This window comes from Leptidea sinapis, chromosome 44, assembly GCF_905404315.1.
Source record: "Leptidea sinapis chromosome 44, ilLepSina1.1, whole genome shotgun sequence".
NCBI lineage: Eukaryota > Metazoa > Arthropoda > Insecta > Lepidoptera > Pieridae > Leptidea > Leptidea sinapis.
In genome coordinates this window covers 6319790-6338829 of record NC_066308.1, presented here as the reverse complement: position 1 = coordinate 6338829, position 19040 = coordinate 6319790, and the positions used below count along the sequence as shown (strand labels likewise).

Sequence of the window (19040 nt, the reverse complement as noted above, 5' to 3'; positions counted from 1 at the left end):
TAGTTAGTATAGCTTTATTCTGGAGATTTTGGAATTTAAGTAATATGTACGACAATTTTTACAACTGTTAATAATAAAAGAATTATTTAAATATTCATTAGGTGCTGAAAAACAAAGTAAGAATACTTCGGATAAATTAAATACATTAAATATTTTTTAATGTTTTATTCAATCACAAGGTGCTGAAGCAATATTTTCCGAGCAAGATCTGGAGAGTGTTCTCTGTACAATAAGTGCAAATTATAAGCAATTTCTTTCCTCAAATCAATCACTCCATGATAACTACACTCAGTGACATGTCCACAAGCAAGCGCCTTTTCATAATATTCAACTGCCAAATTATTTATATTTAGTACTTGGTAAAATCTCCCCATATTATAATACGCTTCTTGATCACACTTTCTCAGCTTATTATATGTTGACATGTATGCCATTGCTTGCAGTATCAAATTGTGGTGTTTATCAACAGTCTTTTGAGCACCCATTGCCAGAAGTGTAATTGCTATTAAGAATGCAGATAAAGGTTCTCGAACCTGTTCGTGATACTCCAAGTAATACTTTAATGCGACAAGGTACCTTCCCGAAACAAGATAATGATTGCCTAGGAAAAGGTTTTTAACACCGTGCCCATGTCCTTTTTGGAAAAGTCTAGTCAGATACTTAATTTGTGCAAAATCACCCAACGAAACCAAGACCAAACTCAACATATTCCACATCCTGTTAGATGGTTGCCTCGGTGTATACTCCCTTACAAACCTCATAGCATGTGTATAATCACCATTTAATAGACAAGCTTGAAATACAAAAAAATCAATTTCCTTCCTGAATGGTGCCAGTTCTTTTGTAATCAAAGCATTAAATGTAAGTCTTTGCATTGTGGGATACAGTTTTAAGTCATACGCAGTCTGTAAAAGATCTCTAAACATATCCCATACTTGTTGTGGTGTTAATTTAAAATCCTCATCTTCAAATTGTATATCGTCATCATGATGTAAAGGCTCTCCTCTCATTGCTCGGAGATCCTGAATTGTTTCTATGCCACCTTTTATCCTATAAGCTATGCGCAGTTCCTCTTGATGTCTAAACTTAGTTGTATTTCTACTTAATAGAGCTTCACCTGCATCTACATATTGTGGTATTCTATTGTATTGCTTTAAAGCAGAACAATATTTGTAAAGAAGACTTGGACTAACCACATAATTAAAATCTTGTTTCAAAGCATTCAATGCATCATCAATACATCCTTTTTGTTCTAGTATCTCAAAAAGCCTATTGCGTGCATCAGGATGTTGAGGGGCATGATCCAGGACCTTATGAAAAGCATTGACTGCTTCATCTACTCTGCCTAAGCTACAAAGACAATTAGCATACTTGAGCCACACTGCCCCGAGGTCAAAATTTGTTGTTTTCACTAAAGGCTGTAACATCTGCATTGCCATTTCGTGATATCCAACAGCAGAAAATGCCTCTTCAATATCCATGTACAAATCTCCAGCTGTTTCAACATCATTCTTAAGAAACTCATCCATTAATGTTTGAACTAGATTCATTGCTTTTAAGTAGATAAAACACACTAACAATTTGCACTTCAAATCTATTGCTAAATTATTTGGTATGGAACACCTGACATAGTTTGTGTGTTCTTCAATTTCATTGTTAGAATTTCGAACTGTTTGGATTTCAGCTTCAATATCAACACCTATACTAGCCACAAAAACTTCTAAACACCTTGTAAACTGTTTCTGAGATATTAGAAGTTCTAAATATATATTTAGGTCTTCCAATTGAAATAAATTAGAGCACTTGTTATAAGCTTTTGTCATAACTTCTACAGCTTTGTCTTTCTCATTATTATTGTGATACATTGTGGCAGCCAATTTTGCATATTTCATTATAACCTCACCATCACTTGGAGTGAGATATGACACAATTTTGTGATAACATCGCACTCGAGACATATTCAAATTATTTATAGGAAATTTGTATTCTTCTAATTTGTCGATCAATTCAAGTCGCTTTAAGTGATTATCAAGATTACCTTTGTCAGCTCTAATAGCATGTGTGTAACAAATCATCTCCTGCCTGAAATCATTTCTTTTCTCTGATATAGCTGCTAGCCTCAACCATTCATTTGAATTGGAAGGATTTAGATGTGCAGCAAGCAAAGAAAACTGTAATGATTTATCTGCATCATGTTCATGTATTTGTGCAAGGGTTTGATAGGGCTCAGAGGCGGTAGGCATCTGCTTAATGATTTCATGACACATACGTTCAGCCATTTCTACATCCCCGCGAGCAAGGCGCAAGTTTGCTTCGCCCATTAAGCCAAGCAATGCTGGTGTGAGACGGGTACATCTTCGTCGTCTTGTAGGACGAGCTTTCGCAGGAATTTCACTCTCATTAACTTGATCCACCTCTTCAGCCTCATCCAAATCTTCGTCTCCATACCACTGGCTTGAATAGTCAGCAAACGACATTTCACCACTTAAAAACTTATTAGTTAATTCTTTATCTAAATCCATGTTTATGGTTGATTTAACGTTTTATCGTATATAAAAAAATATAATGAAGATTGTTTCTGTGGGTTTACCTAGCAGGTATAGAAAAAGTGAATCATTATTAGATAATTACTGTAAGCTAAGTAATTTATAATATTCAAATACTAAAAAAGTATTAAATAGTTTCAATATAATATAAATAATAAATACCTATGTACGATTTCTCTACATATATTGTCTGTAATTCAATTGGATTTAATTAATTGTTTATTTTAACTAATAAAATTTATTTTAATTGGGAACTTACATACTTTATTTATGATTTAGTATTTACTGATATTTTTTTTTATTTTTCCCGTTACCGGGAAAGGCAAAGGCAGGGCCATGCAGCCACCGTCAAATGTATATTTTTTTTGTTTGTCTTTCTTCATTCATATAACATTAAGTTCAAATCTCAAATCCAATAAGTATAATCATTGGATTCACAGTTCCAATTATCCAAGTCTTCTTCAAATGTAAGTGATGCAAGTATATACAGACCCCCCCGATGCATCGAATTATTTGAGTTATTATTCCAATAGACATATTGACAGCGCTTGGAATAGACCGTCACTCAATGACAAAGTGTACAGTGAAAACCTGTCCAAATATTTTCACAGCATTTCCAAAATTAAAATGTATGCTTGTGGAACGTGGAACTTAAGTACCCTTTTAAATTAACGAAATTATGTAAATAACATGACTATTTTAATCATTTTGCTAAATAATTACATTTCAATTGGTAAAACTAAATATAATATCACCGACGAAATATGTATCATTTCGCAACTTTACTAATGAGCTTCTTGGGTATATAACAGACTTTGAACATTACTGCCACGAAGTAAGGTCTTAATAATGTTTTAATCTTATCTGTTTATATTAATGTATACGTATATACAACCCGCGCGGACATTTTTGACGACCTTTTATTATGAGATTGTGAAAGTAGTTGTCTCGTTTCATTTTGTTTTTATAATGTCTTCCTGTTTGCTCCCGTTGCCATATGGCAACGGCATGAGACCACCGTGTAGTACGCTGTTATGGAGTAGATTTAAGAAAGAATACACGTGAATAGAAATAAAATAGAAGAAAATATATTTTCTGATCATTATTAGAGTTCTGACAGTAATATTTACATAATAATTATTTTAATAAGCAATCGTGATTTATATAAAATTTCTTATCTTTTGTAATGTTATATGTTAATAAATATATAATTATCAGTTCCTTTAATAAATATATAATTATCTGTACGTTTGTGCGTCATGCGTGTGGTGTCGCACCATAATAGCACCACCTCGTCTCCTCCCATGGGTGTCGTAGGAGGCGACTAAGGGATACAAACAACGGAGGATGGGCAGCAGCATCTTTCTTTCCTTAAGAGTACACCACTTAGTGCGATCGCCAACCCGCCTGCCAAGCATGGCGATTATGGCAAAAAAACCCCTCAAAATATGACAGACACTATAAGATCCCGGCCCCCAGTCCATGTCAGTCCCGCTCGTGTTGGCCACGGTAGCAGCCACATAAGCATCGTATAATTCGTCGTGGAAATCTTTGGGGCAGGTCTTTGTCCAGCAGTGGACGTCTTCTGGCTGGTGATGATGATGATGACATGCTTCTCGCTCAATCACTGCTCCTGTCAAACTATAATTGCTATATAAAGGGGCACGCGGAGACTATTTCTTTATTGATAATATTCTAAGGTAAAAAATATTCTTTGAGTGTGAAGTGCGAAGAATATTCTTACTACAACGAGGTGAAGTGACTCTTGTGAAATGTTGTCTGTGGACCAGTAAAAGTGTTCTGTCATTTCTGTCCACAGATTCTGTTATCTGTGCTGTGAAATTGTCAGTTGTCATGGTCAGTGGTAAACAATTTGCATTATTTTGCAATGCACATTAGTGCATAAATGTACAATCGTTTTTAACCGTTTCAACATAATTAAAATTTGCTTTAAAAAAGGTTTGTTTTATTCGTAGCGTCTGATTGTGTGTTGATCGACAAAGCGTACGTTATATGTGTTAAGATTTTCTTTGTTATTCAATAATATAAATTAAGTGTCAATTTATTTAAAATATATACAAATACCTTATGTTTCGACAAAAAACATTTTGTATATTATCCGCCTATTATTTCAAAGTAATAAGGCATTATATCTGTACACATAAATTAGTATTGCAAGAATAAAATGAGTCATAATAATTAAAAAACACGAATATAGTCCACTTCTACCTGTCCATATATGACCATGGTCACTAGTCACTACCTTGTTATTTAATATGGAATAATGACATTGTGCTCCATACTGGTATTAATAAATATGTGCACTATAAACTTTAATTAGTTATATTTATCAATTTAAGAGATGACAATAGTATTAATAAGTCCATATTTGTAAAACCATCTGTCAAGACAGACAATGTAAGTTTGCATGTGAGTTGGTCAAGTGCAAGTCAGAATTGTACACAAAGGGTTCTGTATTGTCATACAATATGTACTTACCTACTTTTTAAATAGGTGCTTTTGTAAAGTAAGCTTTTTTAATATGCATGGCAGCTATTTTGGATTTAACTATCTTCGTTTTTATAAAATGTTATTATTTCGGAAATAGTTATGCACACACCATCAAAATTCAATGTCTTGTTATTCCAGTTTACGAAATATAGAACTGAGCTCAGTTTAAGTAGATAATAGTTTAATTATGTAAATAACCCTATGAAATTAACTCATTAATTAAGTAAGAATTTTCAGGTTCTCATTTTTATTCTAAGAAGACATTTTAAAGATACTTAATGAAGCTCAACTGTTGAAGTGTTAGTTGTTCTTAGTTATTTTTGATGGTTGTACTGTTCCTTATAACATTATATTTGTTCATCTATTAGTGAAATGGTAAAACAGACATTTTTAAGTATATAAATTTACTAACCAAAACACTAAGTGAACAAACTGATGTAATACTTAATACAGATAACAAAATCATATAAACAATATATTCAAATAATAATCAAATCAACTAACTTTGTTAAAAATATGAAATAGCATGTCTAACATCTAAAGGCTGAGATGGATATCACTATAGAGGGCCTTGCAAAAAAAAAACTTGAATGGCCCTGCAAATGACTCAAGGCACTATTTAACAGAGCAAAAAACAATATAACTTTTTTTAGAAATGGGATAGTTACAATATTGCAAAAAAAAAACACTACAAATTCAGATTAGATTTTGGAGAACAGTGAAATGGCAAATCTGTAGTATCATAAACTCAACAAAACATGTGAACTCCAATTGGTTAAATGATCCAATCACACCAATAATGCAGTAATTGGAAGTAGCAAGAATAAATTGAGCCCTTAAAATATTTGCACCACAAAATTTTGCAGAGCTGGACGAAATATTCCCAGCACTACTAAAATATCAACTCAACCACAAAATATGTACAGATACAATCTGTGGGTTTTTGGAAAATTATGAGGGGACACAAAAGTTGCCCTTCCAAAACCAGGTAAGGAATATATAGGAACCAGGATACAAACACCAAATCAATCAGTCTAACATCATTCCAATTGAAAACACAGAAAAGACACAAGGGATGGAGCATTAAAAATATTACCCTACATCCCCAACAACATGCCTTATAGGAAAAGTCGATCAACAGAGTTTGACCTTCACATGGTGGTGCATATATTGTAATCAGCTTTAACAGAACTTTAACACTTGCTGCCTTCATTGACCTAGATGGGCTTTTGATAAAACTGCAAAAAAAGTATAAACTACAAACATTTTATACAGAATGAAGAAGGAAGTAAGCCTCTGGATTACCGAACTGATCAACAAAGGGATGGTCCATATAGTGGTGAATACCACAAGGGCAAAGGTTACATGCACCATCTAATAAATGAGAATATACTTTGAAATTAATGCATTCAGCATTTTGTGTGAGAAACATCAATTATTGTCAGTTAATCCGAGAAAGACAGAATTTATCCTCTTCAATAAGAGAAATTTACTAAAGATCCAAACACCAAAATTAACACAGAACTCTCCCTAATCAAATCAGATATATTCAATAGCTCAAGAAATGACACTTATGAATGTCAAAAGTTACACATTTATTATTTACCAACACATTGGAAAAGGTTGAGCTACAATGAGATGAAGTCGCAAGAAACTCATTGCCACTCTTAAATCGATATATAGTTTCATCACATTACCAATAATGAAGTAAATTGATGCAACAAAAAATACTCAAATGTCATGACTTATATAAGTTAATGTGTAAATTAATTTAAAAATATCTGCAAGTTTTATTGTAGTAAATGCATCAATTGACAGATTAGTTGTATGGTGGCCATACAGAACTGAAGATGGGGAAAGTAAACCCCAGTCTTCAATACTGTAGCAGAAACAAATTTACCAGCTACTGGGTGTATCATTGATTGTACTTGATCAAAAATACAATGTTCGCAACAGCTGAAGATACAATGAAGTCAGGATACAGGTGGATCCGGAAACCACACATGTTACTGATGTTGGTTACTGTCCCCTAAACATGCAGCTATTTACAATAGGTGTGACAGAAAGCCTTTTATGCAGAACATGCATTGAGGCAGAAGAAATTCCACCACATGTGCTTACTGCCTGCAGGAGTGTAGCCAAAGAAGGGGAGAAGGGCTTCAAATCTGTTAATCTCCACCATCACACCTGCAGCAGTCTGAGAAGAGTGCTATCTCTTGGAATAGCCTAGGCTCTCTAGAGTAAAAATATTAAGTGACATGTACAGTGGCCCAATCTACAGACGAATTATTATTATTGTGTAAATGGCCCTGTAAAATTAACTAACTAACATTCTACTGAATTAAATCTTATAAATTTTATTATAAGAATAGTTAACATTTATATTTGGAGTAGCAAATAAATGATTTAAATTTGTCATTGCAGGAAAAATGTGTGAAATTGTGCAAGTGGTAGAAGAGCCTTTGAAGAATATAGAAAATGATTGTCAGGGCATGAAATTGGATGATATCTTAGTTGCACCTGAGGCCAATTTGTCAGACATGCCAGTTGAGGTAAACTATTTTTATTGGGTGATGTATATGCTTTTACATCATGATTTATGATGTTTTACGAAATGTTTGTGTGGGAAAGGTTATTGTATCATAAATGGTTTTCTTAATAAGATGACCACAGACTGGGAATGCAACTTAATTATAAATGCACAATGTGTGATATTGCATTGTAATACATATTTTTATATATAAAAAAAGCCCACTGAGTTTCTTGCGCCCATTCTTCTCAGGTCTAATGCAGTCTTTTTTGAATGGGTGGTAGTTTTTGACATTAAATAAGTGATTTTGAATTCCATTTTGAATAAAAATTTGAATTTGAATGGTATCAGGAAAACAAGTGTGTGGATTGCATATTGACTGGATTCTACATAATACTAGGAATTATGTGACTGTTCCTGTCACTTGAGACAGAAGGTCTTTTGATGTAGTACCTACATTAAAAAAGCATCACCTGGAAGCAATGCTGACACTTTGTTATATAACTTTATTGTACTTTGAAAAATATTCTACAACAGGATCCCAGGAAATGTATAATAAATTAGTGATCTGTAGACAGCTTTCTCCTCATCTTCCATAAAATAAATTTCGAAATTTAAAAGAATTTTTTAATTATAATAACAATAATATTGACACACTTTACACAAATTATCTTGCCCCAAGTTAAGCATATATAGCCTGTGTTATGGGTTACAAGACAACGATATATTTAATACAATATACTTACTTAAACATACATAAATACATTTAAACATCCATGACTCGGAAACAAACATCCATATTCATCATATGCTCGCGCCTACCAGGATTCGAACCCGGGACCTCTCGGTTAATAGATAGGATCGCTAACCACTCGGATATACAGGTTGTCTAATTATGTGTTGTCAATTTTTTTGTTGTCTTAAAAAATAAGCCCAAACAGTTTATTTTGAGGATATCATTTTGAATGGGTGAAAAGAATATGACTTTTCATAAGTGACTTAAAAATTAATATTGATTAAAAATATTTTAATTTTAAGATGTAGGTACTACATACTAATACCCATTAGTATGAAAATTTTATGAATATTATTGACAATTTTATTATTTATGTAAGTAATTTTACTTATGTTCCAGATTATTTTAAAAATATGCTCATTTTTGGACTCCCACTTCTTAAAGTATACCTTAAGTCAAGTATGTACAAGATTTCAAGATATCTTGGCTGATGACCATCTTTGGAAATACTGGGTGCAAAGTAAAACAAATGGTTGTTATCCAACATTGCCAAACCTCCGAGTTTGGAAACAAGAGCCATTTGATTGGGAAGATATTTGTGTAGAAATTGATAGTGAGAAAACTAAATGGACTAATATGGAAAGTACTGTGAGGCATGTTATAGTTAAAGATGTCCACTATGCTTCTGTTGATGCTGTTCTTCTAGTGAATGTATGTATGTAGAATATGCGTAGATAATTTACTTATATGTCTATATAGTCTCTTGCTGTTAGACAACCGATAAAAACAGGCCAGGAATATTAAGTTAGTTTGCGTGACAAGCTACGTCTTACACTCGCGATTTATTTGTGTTTGTAAATTGCTCAAAATAGAGGTTAGTTCTAAAGTCAATTTTTTTTTCGATATTTCCACAACTGTCATAGTCTATGAGGTCGTTAATGATCTAAAGAGCTTTAAAATTTTAACTTTTAAAATTATATCAAAAAGTCTTTATTTATCTTATATTATATATATATATATATATATATATATATATATATATATATATAAATACTAGCTGACCCAGCAAACGTTGTATTGCCGATATTAAAATCGCGATACAAAAGTAACTGTTGATCGTAGATCGGTGAAAATTTGAAGTTGTATGTATTTTTAATGCTGACTCATAATCAAACAAATTTAAAAAAAAGTGACAAAAAAATTTGTCGTGGACCACCCTTAACATATAGGGGGATGAAAAATAGATGTTGTCCGATTCTCAGACTTACCCAATATGCACTCATGAGAATTTTATGTATTAGATTTTTTTTATCATCTTTTTGTCCAAACTACGACCATTTATTTAACTTTTGAGAGCTAGAGTACTAATCAATTACTACTGATTATATGCTTTTGCGGTAGCGATTCGATTACTTAATTACTTAACGACATTAAAAAAAATCGACATAATATATGATGATGTTTTTTTATAGTATATTTAAACATATTTCCATTCCATTCCCGGGACCGGGCGTGCGTGTGACGGCGTCGTGGAGCGGGTCGTTACCCTCGTGCTTATTACACACATAGAATTAGTACAAATGTTGTCTAAATTATCCTATCCATGATAATTTAAATTATGACTATAATAATAATAAGTTAATATCTTTCAGAAAGGCCAAATGTGCTTCTCTGGAGGAAGAGATAGGAGCTTGGCTCAATGGACTATAAAGGACCTAACGCAACAAAATGACTTTAAACCAAGCCGAATAAGACTCGATGCACATTCTGGTTGGGTATGGGATCTTGCTGCCAATAGTGTAGACAATGCATCAGTAGTGTATTCTGCCTCTTGGGACAACACTGTGAAAGCTTGGGACATTACTTCTGGATTAGAATGCATCCAATCATTCAGGTAGAGCACACTATCATTCTCCATAAATACATGAGCATCTATTTGATTCTTGAAAAACCCAAAAATTCTGAGCGGCACTACAATTGCGCTCGTCACCTTGAGACATAAGATGTTAAGTCTCATTTGCCCAGTAATTTCACTAGCTACGGTGCCCTTCACACCAAAACACAATAATGTTAACACATTACTGCTTCACGGCAGAAATAGGCGCCGTTGTGGTACCCATAACCTAGCCGGCATCCTGTGCAAAGGAGCCTCCCACTGGTAAATATAACTTTGCTACTCATTAAGTGAAGTTTATCATCAAATTCGTACCTTGTTCTTTACTTAAAATATGGTTATCACCAGTACATCGACATCTTATATCAAGTTTTTGTGAATGCCCTTGCATATACTTTTTTATGGAATGGGAAGTCAGTGTAGCATATATTTAACAACAAAACAAAGGAGTTATTTCTCTATGTTTTGTATTTATTACATTATTATTCTCTGTTTGGTTCCGGATGAGAAATACTTCCCCAGCTTTACACGTAGGTGTTGTAAGAAGTGACTAAGGGAATATCAGGTGATGGGCAGTAGCCTTAACTTGCTTAAAATAAAGTGTATTGAATAATCGATAGAGTTATATAATAAAGGCTCCCAAAGGTCCCCGAAAGGCTCCCGGTACGTGTGGATTGATGCATCTACTATACTCAATAACTCTTGTGTATATAAGCATTAATTTACTTTTTTTCTTTTTTTGACTTACTCGTGTAAGCCTTTCAGTTTTTGACATTTGAGTATTTTTGTTGCATCACTTTGCATATATTGTAATTGAAATGATTTGTAAAACAATTAAAATGTACATCTAGACTTAAAAGAGTGGCAATGAGTTTCTTGCTAATTCTTCTCATTAGCTCAACACTTAACGAAGTAGCGGTAAATTCAATAAGAAACAATATTTTTTTTTGACATTATAAGTGTAATTTCCGTGAATAAAGTGTTTTTTAATTTGAAAGCATTTCTAGAAGTTTGTCTATTATATAGCCTGTTGATAGAACCAAAGAGCATAAAATCATTTAGAATAAGTGAGAGATTTTGAATGAGATTAAAGTATTCTATTGATAGCCGGTACACCGGGTCGGTGATCGATGAAGCAGTGTCTGTATGTCAAAGAAACGCAAGACAGTGGAAGAGTAATGTGGCCGTTTGGGGCAGTGTGCGTGAAAACCCCAGACAGTCTATTCCGCGTCGCGAATGAGAAGTTTCTGGGACATCAAACTTGGCGGATAATGTGTCTAAATTTGGGTTCTCATCCATACGAAGTTCAATTAAGGCAAAACCAACGATGACAGACAGAGTCGTGTATTCGCTGATTGTGGTGGCTGACCCTGCTGTTGGAAAAACTTGTCATCTTAAGTGATGAGGCATATTACTTATTGGTTGAGTGGATTTTATAAGCAAACGAAATTGCGGAATTTAGAGCTACGAAAATCCACGAGAGATTCATCAGGTGCCTCTACACTCTTAAAAAGTCAATGTTTGGTGTGGATTTGGTCCGGCGTTATCATCGGACCTTATTTCTTCGAAAAAGCGCAGGGAGCCACGCTCACTGTCAATGGCGACCGATATCAGACGACGTTAACACTTTTTTGTCGCCTGGGATAGATGTTATGGATCTCTAAATGTTATGAGTGTGTTGTGACCTCACATGTGGTTCGTTGGTTCGCGCCACTTGTCATACAGCACGGGAAACATTTCATTTATTGGAAAAATTCGAAGGCTTCGTCAAGAGGCGATATCAACAAGCCACCGAGTTCGTATGACTTAACACTTCTGGACTACTTTCTGTTGGGTTACGTGAAATCTCTATCCAGACAAAGCAGCAGTCAATTGCCGCCCTAAAGGCACCATAACTCGCGCTCGTCGTGAAATTGAGCCCCATTTATGCGAAGATACCTTCCAAAATTGGTCCATCGTGATACACCACCTACCTCTATAATAAAGGTAATATATAGGTGCTGTATAGTCGCGGTGGCTGAAATAATATTCCATACAAAATGTCATTGAATATCCTATAAAATAAAATTAAAATTGTGGCAAAATCGCATAAACAGGTTTTTTATTTTATTTTAATTTCGAGCGCTCTCAATAAACACTCTTCTCCACACAATATGGTCTTTTGTCTTAGGGAACCGAAAGAAGCAGACTAGCCTAGATAGCTTGGGATTTTGACACACCATTACCATCGTAATAATTATTCTATGCTATATTGTCTAAAAAGTTAGATAATATGGATTATGAACACTAGGAATTCGAATACAAAAACGGCAGAATATAAATTTAGTTTCAATTTAATACCAAGTATTTGCCTAATTTTTTCTTCCGTTTCAGTTGTGGCATGGCTGCACTATCTCTAGTTGCTTCTGACAACCTGTTAATGGCTGGGTTATACAATAACAAAGTACTTGCATTTGACGTAAGAGCAGGCCCCAATCATATACAATCATATAGGCCAAATAAGGGTGCAATATTAGCAATGAGCATGTACAAAAATATGGTCGCTTCTGTCAGTAACTCCAAAAATTTGACAATATGGGATCAGACTGCAGGAAAATTTCTTCATAGATGTTTAAAGATACCAATAGCAACACAGGAATATTATGCTTCTTGTATTAGCTGGAACTCATCAGCTCTGTATGTTGGTGACTCTATGGGATCATTGCACCTCTTCAATCCAGAGGATTTTACATATATAAGAACACATTCACTTTGGGTACCATCAAAATTATTGAATGAGTCACATAAGATGGTTGGTTGTCATCAAACCAAAGGAAACATGGTAGTGGGTTCAAATCGAGGAGAAATCAAATTTTTCTACAATTGCAATCCTCCTCACGAGTATTGCACTATTACGACAGATACTATAGATGTGACTAAGGTAAGTCTTACTATATATATATATATCTTTAGAATGTCGACGTGCCCGTTTGTACCACCAAGTGCTTTACATAAATATCAATTATTATTTCTTTAGATTTAAGATTATTTTCGGGCACATGCTAGTATGTATGTAGTCAACGTTTACATAGAGAAAGAGCAGAATTAATGAATTCTGTAATTATTTACGTTCTTTTTAAAAATCCAACAAGGATCAGAATGTCAGTTAACTATTATATTCTTACTGTCGATCTTTGGAAAATTGTTTGAGTCCATTGTGTGCCCTATTCTGAGCTATCATATTAAGTCCCTCTTAGTGCAGAAAAGATCACCATGGGTGCTGAAGTAAAATGTCGCTTTAATCTAATCTAGTGCATTATGCAAGTGAATTATCCGATTCTATGGATAAATCTTTACAGATTAAAGCGGTGTAGACAGGTATTAGTAAAGCTTTCGACAGAGTAGTGCATAATTTACTCCTAAATAAAGTGTCTGATTTTGACCTCTTTACGGTTTTCATCCTATCTAAAGTGTCATATGTGGTCATGGGTCAAAAATATGACGTTCCTTCGGGTGTTCCTCAAGGGTCTCATTTATGCCTAAATTTATTTTTAATATTTATTGATGATTCGAGGCTACGGATAAAACACTGTAAATATTCATTTTTCGCGGACGATCTCAAGGTATATAAAGTCATTAAGAGTACTGAGGCCTCGGCTCAATTACAATACGATCTAGATGCAATATGCAGTTGGACGAAGCTGAACAGCGCTCTACTCATCGTAAAAAAATACAATCACATTAAATTTAATCGAAAGCGAAATTTTGCTAGATACTATATCTGTTATATAGACGATTGTAAGCAAGAAAAAGTTCGCCAAATTAAGGACTTGGGTGGGATCTTAGATTCTAAACTATCTTTTGTTGCCCACCTCGATTATGCTTGATAATGATTAAGATGGAGATAGGCGCCTTTATTAGTAACATCAGGTCCAGGCAGACATTTCAAACATCACCAACCATAGTACCGTTTGCAAATTGACGTTCTCGGTACTGGAGGTCTACTCGCAAAATCGACAACGATACATTCGGAACGATACGATAATACTCCGAATATATATCAACTACCCTACTCTAACAAAGGTTAGAATTCCTTATCGTTTATCGTAACCATAGACTAATATTTTGGTTTTTTTACCATGTTAATGTGAATGAATTATGTGCAAACCTTGAAAAAGTAAATATTATCTGTGCTGTGTCGCTGTAAAGTGTCAAAAGTAAAAACATAGTGTAGAGTTTAGACGCATAGGACCATGCCAGACTCTGCCCCATCAATTTACATCATTTATACAAAATGTACATATTCAAGAATTATGTAATGAATATAACATGGCCATTTGAAATTGAATAAATAATACAAAACTTGCGAATAAATAATGTAAAAAATAGTAACTCAACCCTTCCCGTCGACTTCCTATTTGTCAGGCGGCCATGTGCATTATTTTCCACGCATAAACGATCAATAAAACGACTTAAATTACTTGGTGGTAAAAAAATCCTGTTGAATATGTAATTAATGTTAAAATATTTAGTATGTATGTTTATTTATTTAATATACAGCAAAACACTCAAGAATTTGACTCCACAATCAAAGCACAACTTAAAACTATAATAGCAACATAGCCTAGAAGGTGTCGTTGAGATTAAAAGTCGTAAAAGTGACTTTGATTATTTATCCAATTCGAATATTCGTCTCTGACATTTTCAATTAAGAGTAGGGTTAAGACCGATAATATCTAATAATGTTTCGTTCGTTCAATCATCGTTTCGACATTGAATATGATGTAACTATGAGTAGGATTCGACAGGACTAATCCCACGATATATCGAATATCGTTTTTAGGATGACTCTTCTGGCGTCACACTGACGGCTAACAAATTACAACTTTCAAAGCCGCCACCACACTTTGACCTGATCCAATAGAAATAGATTTGTAAAAATAATCGATACATTTATCCACCTAACCCGCAAACAAAATTAAAATATAACATAATTATTTACGTTTCAGTTGCAATATCAAAATGGAGTATTGGCTGTGGGATCTTGTGATACAGCATTAGAGTTTTGGATTCCAAAGGAGAAAAATGACGCTGTATAGATACAATATTTGACAGAATTGTGTATCAATAAAAATATATAGCTGGCCAACTAACATTGCAACATATAAGATTCAGACCAATAACAGCTCAAGTGGGTAGAGTGCAATAAAACTTTAAAAGAGCAGCATACACTGAAACATTTGCTACTTTGAATAAAGTTTTCTTATATTGATCTTATATGGATTATTTGTCCAAACACATATGGAGTAACTTGACAGTAAATCTCTATGATAATTCTCGTTACAATTTTAACTTTCTATTCGTTAAAATTGAACCCGAATTGCATTATACACCTCTCTAAAAGACCGACAACACTCTTGTGATTTCTCTGTGTCTGGTGTTACCATCTCAAATTAACTTATAATTTTTGTTTTTACTTTTTTTACAAAACAAATTAGTAGTTTATTTTTTTATAAAATTATAAGTATACTTATAATGGAAACAACACAATAAATATTTACGTTATGTTAGGTACGTTAAAAAGTTGTTGTAAAAATGTATTCTTTCAATTCAAGCATATTTATTTTAACTACTAATCTTCTTTTGCTTCTCTTATGTAAAATTTTATTTTGTTATTTATATGGAGCGCTGGTGGTTTAATATACCTACAGCTTTAATGGCGACATTGCATTAACAAACCGTTGTCTAACCTTAATGATAAAAATGATTCTAAAATTTAGAGTAAATAATTGAAATTTTGTAACAAACAAATCATATTATATTTTGGAAACAGAATTTTTATCACCCTGTCGTCGCATAAGACTGCACGTAGTAGGTGTCAGAGCCTACGCTAGCGCGTGGCTACTAGATTTCTAAGAGGTTGTTTCGAAATGAAATTATGGAAAATTGATTTATTTAGAGGAATTTTATTTCTGATTTTTTTTTATGATTACGATAAAGGAGTTCTAACCGTGTGTTATTTAATGTTGCCATTGTAGTGCCACGATGTATAAATAAGGGTTACTTATTTTTTAATAAGCTTTGTTCGAATGTTCACTTTGAGCAAGAAATTCTGGGAAATTGAAAATTTTAACGATGTCACAGTTGGTGAGAACAAAATATTATGACTTATAATAATGCCGACAAATGTTAACCATGTACTAATAATCCTCTTTATTTGTTAGCGTTTTATTATGAATTATGACGTCAATGTACATACGCATCAAGCGAACCTAAGTATCATAACACTGATTTTTAAATACTTTTTTGGCGTTAAGTATGTTTTATTATTGTGATGTTAAATTATGCCATATCAGAACTTACCTGTTTACATGTACATTGAGTTCACAAAGGCGGTCTCATCTCATTTAGAAAATGTTTGAATAAACATATAAATGAGTTGTTTATTTCAATTTTTCAACTGGTTTTGATAATTGGCATTGTATGGCTAATATTATGTACTTACATATAATCTTTATGACTAGTGGTTATTAATTTGACATATTATAATTATATTTACCCTGTAAAATTGAATTATAATAAATAAACTATGAATTTAAATGTAAAATAAAAATATGCATAGGTAATATCCCTATGCAGACAAACTATGAAAAAATTACATGTTAATAAATATTTTATCAATCCCGGTCGAATTATATAGGTAACATGCGTGAATATATCAAGGACTTTCGAACGAGCTGATTTATAAGCTCTTTGACAACAAAATAAAGTTTCACAAAAAATAATCTATATTGCTACCTAACTACAATATTTATTTGAAATAAAGTATCAAACTATTTTATTTGTTTTAAGTTTATATGAGGCATGCAACTCCTATAATGTGTATTACCCTAAACTATCCTAAAAGTACTTAACTACTTATTTTGCTTTATAATTTAGACACTTAAGAGATAAGTACCTTCGTAAGTATTGGAACTGTTTAATTAGGTTTAAAATTTATTATTTACGTATTACCTACATTATTTTGAATCAGCGAGCGGGTGTCGGGTCGATTGTTTGGTCGAGAGTGAGCAACTCCGAACAGTACTCGAGACTTATTGACTGGCCCCCTTATGATTTACATGTGATGTAATCCCTGGCATACCTGGCCGAACAACTTTAGAAATTTGTTCTAGGAAAGAACTTACTGTAGATCTCTATAGACCAAGATCCTTTTGTTTAGAATAAGATAGATAGGCTTTAGCAGGTATGCGTCGCACCTTTTTGTATGAAATTTATGTTTATCATGTAGAGAAAATTAGTTAAAAAAGCCCGCCTAAGACGGGTAAGCACTCGTAAACTGCTTTATCGAGTATTTGTGTTGATCATTGCGTGTGCCAAGTAATGCTAAATATTGAAGAGTTTCTGTCTATTTCACTTGGGCGCTAGGGTCGCTTATTGGCATAGTTGTGTGCGCAGTTTTTTTTAAAAAGTACTTTTATTTAAAAAAATATCTATGTAAGTGGAAGCCCCCCAAAATGTTGTCCGGAACAGGGAAAGCAGGTTGGCATAACTTCTAGCGTCTTGAGAGGCAAACTAACAACGGTTATCAAATTCAAATATTTTTATTCAAAATAGAATGTGAAATCACTCATTGAAAGTCAAAAAACTATCACCCATTCCAAAATGAATGCCTCAGGCCTGAGAAGAATGGGTGCAACAAACTCAGCGGGCTATTTTTTTTCATCAAAAATATGTTTTACAATTAAAGTAACATTTACAAAGTAACATTGTACAATTAAACTTATTATTTAATAGCCTGAGAGCGGTCACTCCATTCCCAATCTATGGTATCATTAAGAAAGTCGTGTTCCTCTATTCCAAGTTTTGTGTGAGGAACCTACCTAACAATCTGGCAACCATCCCTGGTTGCCAGATTGTTGGGTAGAGCTCCACGTAGCACAAACGCTGCTTGCACAGACAATGGCTGGATTGCGGGACCTACGCTTTGGAATGGCTTCGTCAATTTGTTGATGTTACTCCCCTGAAAACAGAGAAAACCACAAATCTCACAAATCCCTATGGATATAATAGTATGCGTCACAAAATATAGTTTTTGTTTCGCTTCCTCATAGTAAATTTGTTACATTTCCATACTTATTATAGTTTTATTTACTATGCGAGCTCGTTTTCAGTTTCACATTGGCCGCCAGGCGTTTGCACCAGTGTGACTTGGTGTCAGAGATTTTAACCCCTGATCAGCTCACGTCCCGCGCGCCCGCTATAAGATATAATCACTGATCAACTCTTTTGTGTTGAACGAAAATTATGAAAATAAAGATGATATATTATGAAAATGTGCTATCGTTTCTAGCGACAAGTTCAAACTGGTTGAATTAACCCGACGTCGCGTGTGAATCGCGTGCTCCGCCGACAATTTGACGTGGACACACACAAACAACATGAAAAGTTTGTTATAACCGAGAGCGGTACACCACACGCACGCGCAAGCTGACAACTTGCCCGCTACTTGCATATTATGCTGTGTGCTGTGAACAAATTAGAAGACTTCGCTTGGGGTGCCTGTGTTCTATTTGTGTTTTTGTTGAAAAATCTGCTGTTTAGCCCTCTTACCTTTATATATGTGTGACCCATGAATGAAAATCTCCTTTTGAGCAAGAATGCCAACCAGACCGAGAACGCGCCCTTCGCGTGATAGGCTTTAAGCTTGACCACTTTACATGCCGCCAGGATTACCCCGGGGCCTCTCGCTCTCTCGAATGATACGAACGGCTCACTCTTTTTGGAGCAGCACTACCTTCGACTACAGGTAAACTTCCGTTGTATCGATTGATCTCTACTCCC

At 34.0% G+C, this 19040-nt stretch overlaps 2 protein-coding genes and 1 long non-coding RNA gene across 5 annotated transcripts in view; 2 read left to right on the top strand and 1 right to left on the bottom strand.

Moving 5' to 3' along the window:
• The window catches only part of LOC126977228 (DNA ligase 4-like), a 34754-nt gene extending 31914 nt beyond the window's left edge, over positions 1-2840 (bottom strand). Inside the window, exons 1-2 of one of the 2 annotated variants that reach the window (XM_050825955.1) lie at positions 2709-2840; positions 151-2590 (exon numbers count right to left, since the gene is read on the bottom strand). In XM_050825955.1, the coding sequence (XP_050681912.1) occupies positions 165-2522 (2358 nt within the window). In that variant the 5' untranslated portion in view covers positions 2523-2590; positions 2709-2840 and the 3' untranslated portion in view covers positions 151-164. Of the gene's footprint in view, positions 1-150; positions 2591-2708 lie in introns of those variants that run through there. The other variant, XM_050825954.1, reaches the window with a different exon arrangement.
• Positions 1-19040, top strand: part of LOC126977335 (uncharacterized) — an 89048-nt gene that overhangs the window by 54577 nt on the left and 15431 nt on the right. The gene's annotated exons all lie outside the window — the stretch shown is intronic.
• On the top strand, positions 4373-17033 carry LOC126977268 (F-box/WD repeat-containing protein 9-like). Of its 2 annotated transcripts, none has more exons than XM_050826015.1 (6): positions 4373-4505; positions 7482-7609; positions 8723-9034; positions 9976-10217; positions 12591-13137; positions 15206-17033. In XM_050826015.1, the coding sequence occupies exons 2-6, from the start codon at positions 7487-7489 to the stop codon at positions 15293-15295; spliced, it is 1314 nt and encodes a 437-aa protein (XP_050681972.1). In that variant the 5' UTR covers positions 4373-4505; positions 7482-7486; the 3' UTR covers positions 15296-17033. The 2 variants fall into 2 exon arrangements, with proteins under 2 accessions (XP_050681972.1, XP_050681974.1); XM_050826017.1 differs by lacking the exon at positions 4373-4505 and adding an exon at positions 4946-4964.